Source organism: Salvia miltiorrhiza, chromosome 5, assembly GCF_028751815.1.
Source record: "Salvia miltiorrhiza cultivar Shanhuang (shh) chromosome 5, IMPLAD_Smil_shh, whole genome shotgun sequence".
NCBI classification, from domain to species: domain Eukaryota; kingdom Viridiplantae; phylum Streptophyta; class Magnoliopsida; order Lamiales; family Lamiaceae; genus Salvia; species Salvia miltiorrhiza.
This window is the reverse complement of record NC_080391.1, coordinates 705,405-715,708: the sequence shown is the minus strand read 5'-3', so window position 1 is coordinate 715,708 and position 10,304 is coordinate 705,405. Positions and strand designations below refer to the sequence as shown.

The 10,304-nt window shown below is 37.3% G+C and overlaps 2 protein-coding genes across 2 annotated transcripts; both read right to left on the bottom strand.

Annotated features, from left to right (window-relative positions):
• Positions 1–4,269: 4,269 nt before the first annotated feature.
• LOC131024728 (lectin-like) lies at positions 4,270–4,965 on the bottom strand. Its single transcript, XM_057954265.1, has one exon. The coding sequence runs from the start codon at positions 4,963–4,965 to the stop codon at positions 4,270–4,272; it is 696 nt and encodes a 231-aa protein (XP_057810248.1).
• Positions 4,966–8,873: 3,908 nt separating this feature from the next.
• On the bottom strand, positions 8,874–9,910 carry LOC130984917 (agglutinin-2-like). Its single transcript, XM_057907617.1, has one exon. It carries the CDS (start codon positions 9,833–9,835, stop codon positions 9,098–9,100), a length of 738 nt encoding a protein of 245 aa, XP_057763600.1. The 5' UTR covers positions 9,836–9,910; the 3' UTR covers positions 8,874–9,097.
• Positions 9,911–10,304: the final 394 nt, after the last annotated feature.

The following is a 10,304-nucleotide window of genomic DNA, read 5'->3' as shown; positions in this document are numbered from 1 at the left end:
CTAACAAATAAGCGTTGCACCCAAGTGACATTTCTCAGCCAATTATCGAATTTTCGGACTTTCCTGTTCGGACCAAGCACATGACATCCTACCTGGAGCTGTAAAAAAGATGTGCTTGGGTCGTGAGGAAAAATCCGAAAATTCGATGATTGGCCGAAAAATGTCCTGCGGGTGCAACGCTTATTAATCACTATCCTATTTTTACAAGTCCGAAAGTTATTGTCCTAATTTTCAAATCAATCAAAGTTACTATCCTAAAAAATCCTGAGACTCGGGTATAGAACTATTCCTCCATGCTAGATCGGGCATCGAGCATTAAGCATCGCAATTCTAGCATGCATCAATGCTTAATACTAGACGCTTGATGCTCGTTTCCGACATTCAATTCAAGTTAAGTGGTGGTGCATTTGGAGCATGGTGCGTTGTGGTGTTGGGGATAGATCCAACAATTATGGAAGTAGACGTTAGAGTTCGTTCTGAATGGAAGACACCGGCAACCTGAAACCACAAACACACATTAGAGAGCACCGAAGGGGTGTCAAAACCGAATTCTCAAGAAAAAGATGTTGCTAAGGCTTTATCGACCGAACCAACATGTCAGCCCACCACCTCTGGGGTAAAAGAGGGAGAGATCAATCTTAGGCCACTGAAAGGCAAATCTAAGATTGATACTAACACTCTTGAAATATCTCCTGTTTGGCAGATGTACCAGTCCAGATGGGAGAAACTCAATACCAGGAAGGGTATTAATCCGGGATACAGCCGGGTTGATATTGGAGGAAAATATCCTCGTGTTTGGATGACCACCGGGGCCAATCCTCAGGAGGTCAAGGAGTGGTATGAATTTGGGGCGCTAGCCTCAGTTTATACTATATCACCATCTTTCAGCGAGATCAAGGGTCTACCAAGATGGATCCAAGAGACCGTTCATGATGCCTGGTCGAACAACCCATCCCTTAATAGGGGAGACGTTCTGGAACTGTATTTTCTCAGTGCGGCACCAGAACCAGCAGGAAAGGGTAATCACGAAGCTTTTCATTTCATTAAGCTTTGGAGACCCGATACGGAGGCCTTAAACCGGATTAAGGCACCAGAGCATCAAGTCTCTATTGTCGCCACTTTTTTGGAGGATCAAATCTCCACAAGGCGTGCATGGGGAATATGGGTCTGTCTCACGGAGATGGATAAAGTAAAGTATAAGTTAAAGTTCTCTCATAATTCAGGACTTGGATCGTTCTTGTTAAATACCATGACAGGAACAACCACAAGCTTCGCCGAAAAGGCCTTTGAAGAAAAAAGGCAAACACTCTGGCTCAACAAGATGGTGGGAAGCAAAGAAACCCGTCGCAAGTTTTGCAATATGGCTCATATATCTAGGCCATTGGGTGGATCACATCTGCGCGGAGTGTTCTACGCAGAAGGAATCAGAATTCGGAAAAGGTTTCCTCCCGAAGCCTAACAAGAAGAAATTTCGGTCCGACGAGTATGAGGAGCACAGGACTCCACGAGGACGAGCACCTCGGGCGCCAAAAAGTAAGATGCCCGACAAGGAAAAGGGAGTCATGTGACTCGAGACAGGAGGACCACCCACTAATAGAAAAATGACAAAAGTGGGTGGATGCAGACTAATTACCCACTGGCAAAAAAGGCGGAAGTGAATAATCCTACAGAAGCTCCACTCACCAAAAGGCGGAAAACAATGCTGAGTGGAAGAAAAAGTAGTTGGCCCCTACCAACAATTATCACAAGATAATAAAAGGAAGGTTCAACTCCATGTGAAGGCACTAACTAGTGTCGGCAATCATGGCCGACAAAAAGAAGGTGGCAGTCACAATCAATAAGCTGGCTTCGGTGGAGAAGAATCCGAGGCCAACCACCAAGACTTATAGAGGGGATTCGACCTCTATAAAGACCCAAGCTCTGGAGAGGAAGGGGATATCCGAAAATCACAACACATTCACACAACACTCTCTCTCTAGAAATTATCTTTGTATTTTTAAAATTTTCTGTTTTTAAAGTTTTTTAAGATATAGTTTTAGTTTTAAAGTTTTCAATTTTTTTTAATTTTATGTATACAAGTATTAGCTACTGATGAGTAGCTAAACAAGTTTGTCTCATCCCTAAGGGAGATTTTATGAAATGAATTAAATATTTTATAATTCCTCTCTAAACGCTTTGTTTTCGCTCAACTTTCCGGTTTAGTAAAAATTTTCTTTCATTCATCAACAAAGTATTCAACGTCGGAACTTAGTGAAGGAGGAAGGTTGCAACCATCTCTTGCGAGTGCGTGGTTGGACGGAGCCTGGAGGGCAGACGGTCCGTAAAACGCAACGAGAACTGACTCCTGAAGAAGACCATTCGGCGAAAGGTATAATGTTGATTTATGTTTAGAATTATTTTGAATTGTTACGGAAGCATGTTGGGCCTGATATTACTGTATAATTTATTAATTAACGTGATTAAAGACGAAGGGCTATTTTGTCTTTTCAATGGCTATTGCCCCCTAAAGCCATGCTTTAATATTGGTGGCAATATAAGTCCTAAATAATGTGAGTTTGGCTAGATATGTCTTTTTCCCTTAAATTATTTACACTTAAAATTTAATTAGAGAAGATGCACTATATATATATTTGAATGTGACCGTGCCTCGTAAATAAATTGCTTAGATCAAAGTTGCAAGATGATAAGTGCTTCTAATAGTCAACTAACAATTCACACCACATGTGTCTACTATTTAGGATCATATTAATACTCCCTCCGTCCACAAAAAAATAGTCCTAGTAAGGAATGACATAAATTTTAATAAAAATAGTTATATTGTGAATGGAGAAATGACCCCACTTAAAAAATATTATTTATAATATTAATTAGTTGTATTGTGAGTGGAGAATAGAGTCCACTATGTGATTGATAGTTTCCGAAAATAGAAAGGGAATAATTTTTGTGGACATCTCAAAATGACAAAATGGACTATTTTTTATGGACTGACAGAGTATTTAAAATTGATTGATCCAATATTTTAAAATTTTGAGAATGGAAGTGTGGCTGTTAGGTGTACCTAACTTGAGTATAATAAACTAGAAATTGCTACTTAATTTCACATATAGCACAATATTTAATTTGATAGTTGATTAGACATATTTTGTACTTATATTTTTAGCGACTTTGATGAATTTTAGTGCTTAATGTTTGCCAAATTTTATTTTATGCAGCGAATTATAGAATTAATGAACTTTGTTTTGGTATGTTTCAGAGATTTTGAAGGAATTGTACCTTAGGTAATATATTTCTGATCTTGAACTTGAAATTATATCTCTAAAATTAAGATCCTATACATTAAATGTGGTGTGCGCGTGTTGATTTAGTAGTAGTAGGGTCTGAGTCCACTATCATGTGATCTTTTAAAATATTTATTTTTCCTATCAAAAAAATCCATAGCATCACCATGCGGTTTTTTAAATATTTGTTTTCCGACCATTTTTTTTAAATAATAGTTTTTCCCACAAAAAATAAAATAAAATACATGACATGAACAAGAGTCGACAAAACGAAAACAAACTTGCAAATTTGGAATATTGGATTTCCTCTCGGACCCTTGGTTTATTCTTCAAGTCTATTAAGGTGTTGTTTGATCTGATGGATTAGATAAGATTAATCTCATGATATTCTATTCGATTGGTTGGACACAATTCAATACTCAATGTCGAGATAGCGCGTTATAGTCTTGGTCTTCTCTCATGTGACAAAATTAATCTTGACGAGCCAATTTAATCTCGGATCGATTCACTACAAAAAAAAAATCCACTAGTGACATGAGCTAGCTATTATGTAGTATGTCATAAAAATGAGTGATATTTGATGATGCAGCTAATCAGTAATAGTTACACTTTCAAACGCCATTAATTTTTATGACACGAATATTACCTAACAAGTCTCATGTCACTAATAGAAACTTTTTTGTAGTGATTATTTTAGGCTAATTTAATCTCGAGTAATTAATCAAATACCACAAATTTATCTTTTGACTTAAACATGTTGAGTGATAGTGGGTCCTGTTTTGGTTAGATTAGGGTTTGCTTTCGGGAACACTAGGTGTTTGATGAAATGCTTCAGAGAAAACATAATCATAATTTCATTACTCCCATCTTACACTGATAGCCCATAATATATTGAAACACAGAGAAAACACACACACATAGTCCTTATTATCACACACATAGACATAATCACACACACGATGGACTTTGGCCGCCGAATGAATCGAGCCGTTCACGATATGGTGGATTTGAAGCCCCACGACGCGACGTCGTGCACCACGACGTACTCGCCCGTGGAGGAGGCGAGGCCGACTTGAACTCTGGGAGGAAGAATCTCGCTCAAGTTGTACACAAAGCTCACCGGGAAAGTCTCGGAGCCGTCGCTGACGGAGGCGCTGATTAATCCGGTGGCCGCGACGTAGGAGACGCCGAGAGTGAGCTCCTTCCCGACGAACGAGTCAGGGACCTGGATGACACTCTTGGGAATCCTAGACTCGATGCAGATGCCGAGAGTTATGTAGCCCGGGGTGGTGGGGTAGATGTCGAAGGCGACGGCGAAGACATGGGAGCTTTTGCCGGAGGGCTCAAAGATCCCGAGGTTGCCGCCCATGGCGGCGCTCGGGAAGGCGTGGCCCTCGGGGACTATGAAGAAGACGAGGCCATCGGCGTGGGGCGTCTTGGCCTTCACTCTCACGATGAATTTCACCGTGGTTTCGAAGTCGGCTTTGGCCCCTCCGTGCCCGAACGCCACGGGCTTGGAATAGAGGACGCGGCCGGTGCTCCGCTGCAGCGGAGTGTCGTGATCGTCGGTTTTGGTGAGGCGGAGGAAGGGGGTCTCCTTGGGGAAGTGGGCGTCCACTTGGTAGATTAGTTCCTTCGGCTTCGACTCGTAGAAGTCGAAGTCGAATTTGGTGGGTGGCGACGCCATAGATGCAGATAGATAAATAGATAGATAGATAGATATTTGCTTTGGGATGGGGTGAATAGAGCATGCAAGGATCTCTTGTATTTATACTCATGTAGAGCAAGGTTACAATATTATATATGGGGCCTACTTTTAAATAGCTTGCTAAGTTTTGTGGGACTTTAGATTGGATTTTAATGAAAAGTGCAAGTATAATAAGAGTTCATAGTGAAAATAGCCACTTTTCTATTATAAAGATAAATAATTTTCTTACATAAAGAGAGGAAAAATATCATATTTAGTGTCACACTTTATGTCTTACTTTCATTTTTATCTTATTTTCTTACATATTTTTTCTCCAATTTAATTTTTGTATGATTTAGTTTTATTTTGTGATTATTAATTAGGGTTTGTTCCATCTAGTTTCGATATATATTGATTTTTTTTTTAATTTAATTTTATCTTTATTAGCTAATAATAGGTTGATAAATTTAAAGTAATTGTATGTACTTTTTTAAATCTTTCAACTTTTTGAAATAAAAATTAAATATAATTCATAATATTATAATAAGTTTTATTTTTATAAAAAATATAATTAAAATAATATATATAATAGTGAAATACAGTGACACACACTGGATTTCATTCCGTACTATACATATCTATTTTATAATAAGAAAGATAAATTATATATGCCCACTAAATAAATAATATTTACTCTTGATTGCCTTCTTCAACTTAATATTTCCCATTGTATCCTATTACTCCATCTATCCACAAAATAATCGTCATATTAAAAATGGCACAAGTTTTTATAAAATTAATGTGAATGGAGTAAAGTTTCCACTTTAAATATGAGTGAAATTGTATGAACCTCACTACTATAAATGAAAGTGACAAATTTTTTGATGACGGATCAAATTTTCGTGGATAGAGAAGTATTAGTTATCATTGTAGACTATCAGTTTTCACCGGAAACTCATATATGGTTCAAATTTTCAAAGTTGGGGTTTGGTTTCCGGCGACTCATTTTGCCGACGAATTTGAATTCCAGAAACGGTGAGTTTTTAGTTTTTTTGTTCTTATATACACTTCGTAATTTTTTTTATTGTATTGAACATATGAAATTACTTTGTTGTTTAGGTCGACTTGTGTGTATAATTGTTCTGAAACTCACGAATTTCTGTAGCGACTTGGCTCCAGATTTCACGACTGTCCTCACAGACCAATACAAGTATTTTCTAGCGTGTTTTGTCCTTACTCATACGCTCTCTGAGAAACTTCCCAAGGAATTACCCATCATGAAATTTGCTCCAAATCAAACACGTTTAACCTTTGGAACTTCTTCCACATGGTCACCAGAAAAGTTGGAAGTTAAGAAGATTTCGATGGTATAGGTATGAAAGGAAGACTAGTCTAAAAATAATTTAAATTCCGGGAATGAATCCATCTTGGGTACGTACACGTAGTAAGATGCAGTCAATATTTATAATATATTTATTGACGTTATATCCCCCAAATAAATTGTTCAAACCCCAATATTTGTGGGGTATAATCCTAGGATTTTTTTTTTTTTTAATTAAAGGTGGTCATGTGAATACATTTTTCCCTAGGTAAAATGTGAAAGAAAGAAGTTAGAAGGTTTCGATCATACGAATGAAACGAAGACAAGTGCAAAACAAATTAAAAAAATTGTGGGACTGAACTCATTTTGGCTATAGTCAATATTTATAATTTCATGAGATTTGCTGCGTGGCGTTTTATGATAGCAAATTGGATTTCTTAGATAAAGGTCGGCAGTAAAAAAATTGTGGGCATGCAGTTTTCATATTAATATTAAGAGACACGCGTATTTTTGTAGATTTCTAAAATAAATTAGCGTCAAATAATTTTTAAGGATCAATTATGAAAGCTGAGACACCCAAAGACTCTCATAAATTTATGAGAGGTCTTGGGTTCAATCCTGCGTGCGTGCGGATAGTTTTCTCACTTTTGTGTGGGTAGTGGTTCTGTCTGCCCGCAGGTAGTTTTTACATTTTATATGGGTAGTGCTTCCATCAACGTGCAGTTATTTTCCCACATTTGTGTAATGTAGAGGTTCCGCCTGTGTGCGGATTACTCATTTGATTATATAATAGATAGCTCTTGTAATTACTTAAAAAAACGAAATCTATGGTATATTGAGATACAAGCGTATTATATTTCGGTAACACTATTATATTGCTGTGGATAACCAACCATATAATGTTTTTCAAATAAAAAAATAATAACAATAAAATAAAATGAAATAAAATAATAATTGATAACAATATCTCTAGAAATTCTACTTCAAAGGCTTAATAAAATTAATCCACTTTCCTCCGTCATATTAGATACTCCCTTTTAGGGCATAATATAGTTTTTTTTGAATAAAAAATTAAAATTGGTAAACCAAAGTTGTAGTAAATGCTTTAATGTCAACTAATGCTTCACATGTGTCGACTATTAAGAAACCTACAATATTTAAATTGAATATTTTAGAATAGAACTGTACGTGGTTGTTAGGTGTACCTAAGTCAGAGTATAATTAACTAAAATTTGCTACTTAATTTTCAACATATGAAAGGAAATTTAATTTGATTGCATACGGTGAGGTTTTCAAAAAATTTCCGAAGACGTTATTTATTTTTCACTTGATTAAGATATGGAGAAAAGATAAGATTGTCAAATAATACACGTTTGAAACATTTCAATAATATCTCCACATTTCAAAAAAAAAATTAACAATCATACGCCTTATTTTTTTGTGGCCACTCAAAGTCATGACTCCAGATATATTTATGATAAATTTTGGCCCCCCATATATTATTATGGACACAATTAGATTTTCTTGGAGCATATATTCTACGATTTTTAGTGGTAAAAAATATTTAAATTGTATATTAATTTGCTACAAATCGAAAGGTAGAGATATTATTGAAACATTTTAAAGGGCAAGTTAATTGCAGTTAGGTGTGAACAAATAAAACAATCTCAAATTGAATCGTTGAAATATATAACATACATAATTACGTATAAAATTAAATATCCTACACCAAGAAATATTAATAATCCTATTTTATATTTAAATTGAAGGAAATCAGTAGTGCCATTGCCAGAGATGAGCTTCTCACAACATTAACTAATTCCGTAGTTTAGCTAGACATTTCTTCGAACAGTTGGAGTGACAATCAATTATTCAAGTCTTGCTCAAGTTCCATAGTTGTTTAGTTTGCAAAGATTTATCACATAAGACATTATTGCCTTAAAAAACTGAAATTAAAAATTTTCATTAATCATAAAATCCATCTTGTGTTTAAATTTCACAGAGTTTCTACCATTCGTAGAGAAGAAACAGAAGAACAATAAAACGAACAAGAAGTTACAATGGATTTCTTCCAACTTTTACGAATTTCAGATTTCCAATAAAACATTATTAACTATTAAGCTATTTTACAAGTTCAGCAGTACCACTTCGAGTTTTGTTTAGATTGATATTTGCTTTTCCACGAACACCACCTGCTTGATGAAATTCTTCAATGATAATTACTTTTGACTTGTAACTAGACTTCTAAAAATTAAAAAAACGTGATAAATTGTTTGCTTGTGGTGTATGGAAGCGTTTGTTGATCTAGTTTAAGGAGCTATTTTGTTAATAGAATTCACCAATTAACAAACACACAAACCTTAGTCAGTGCAACTACTTTATAGGTTTAGTGCAGAGTTCTAACAGTTCTCACAATAATAAGTTTTATTTGAACCACTCCGTGTATATATATATATATATATATATATATATATATATATATATATATATATATATATATATGCATGACTTAGGATATCCATCAAAGAACATTTATAAATTACTAAGCAATATAGGAAAAGTTAACAACCAAATGGAAATGATAAAATAAAAAGTAAAAAACCATTTTTCATTCATATCTCTCAATCCATATTACATATATCCCATACATAATACATAATTCATATTGAAGAGTAGAGTACTCGATCGATCGCTGGTCCTTATTATATATTAAGCGCACGCGCGCACACACACACACAACGGAAATGGAAATGGATATGGATGGACTTAGTTGAAGAAGACGATACGATCGCAAATCGAGAAGAATGGAATCTATGCTCCATTCTTGACGAGGGCGGAGTTGAATTCCCAGTAAGCGACGTCGTGTTTGGCGACGTACTCGCCGGTGGAGCCGGCGAGGCCGACTTGAACCTGCTGCGGAAGAACACCGCTCAAGTCGCACACATGGCTGACCTCAACGGTCTGTGGGCCGGCGGTGACGAAGGCGGAGATGAGTCCGGTGGCGGCGGCGTAGGTGATCTTCAAGGTCACCTCCTTCCCGATGAACGACTCCGGAATCTGAGCAACTTTTTGGGAAGCCCTAGTTTCGATGTTGATCCCTACGTGTGGGAAATTGGGGTCCCACTCGCCGTTGACGAAGATGTCGAACTCCACGGCGAACACTTTGGGGCCGTCGGGACCCCCGAAGATGCCGAGGTTACCGCCGTGGGTGTAGCTCGGGAAGGTGTAGTCGACGGGGACCATGAAGAAGACGAGGCCGTCGGCCGGGATGTTGTTGCCGGCCCTAGGCTTGAGGACGAATTTCACGGTGGTGTTGAAGTTGGCTTGCTCCGACGGCTTCCAGAGAAGCACCGGCTCCGGGTGGAGGATTCGGCCGAAGCTGCTCTGCACGGGGCTGCCGGAGGAGTCGGTTTTCGTGAGGCGGAGGTAGGTGGTGTCCGTCGGGAAGTGGGCGTCGCCTTGGTAGATCGGGTCCGTCGGTTTCGAGCCGTAGAAGTCGTAGGTGAAGGTGGTTGTAGGGGAGGTTTTCAGGAGTGAGTGGCTTGCCATGGCTAGTTAGGGTTTCTTGATAGAGAGATATAAGATACTAGTATATTAGTAGTAATGGTTTTTTGCTTTGGGACGTGGTGGATAGAGAAAGTGAGGCTCTCTTGTATTTATACTAGTTTAGGCTCATCTATTGCGGGGCCTACTTTTGAATAGCTTGCTAATTTATATGGTATTTATACTAGAATATAAATGAGGGTCTAGAATATAAATTATTTAGGGTCAATGGTAGTTTCTAACTACTATTGAAAATTAAAAGTGGTTAGAAACTATTACTCCATAGTCGATCCATCATCGAGCATCAAGTATCGAGTTTAGTATGCAACGATGCTTGATAGTCAATTAATGTTTGATGCTCGATCGATTAATAGTTTTAATTTGAATTATAACTCGACGCTCAATTTGAGCGTCGAGCATTCAATTCAAGTTAAGTGATAGTGGATTTGTAGCAGGGCATTGTGGTTTTTTGTTG

Coding starts and splice junctions, on each gene's coding strand:
- LOC131024728 (XM_057954265.1), bottom strand. CDS start 4,965: ATGGCGTCGCCACCCACCAAATTCGACTTCGACTTCTACGAGTCGAAG.
- LOC130984917 (XM_057907617.1), bottom strand. CDS start 9,835: ATGGCAAGCCACTCACTCCTGAAAACCTCCCCTACAACCACCTTCACC.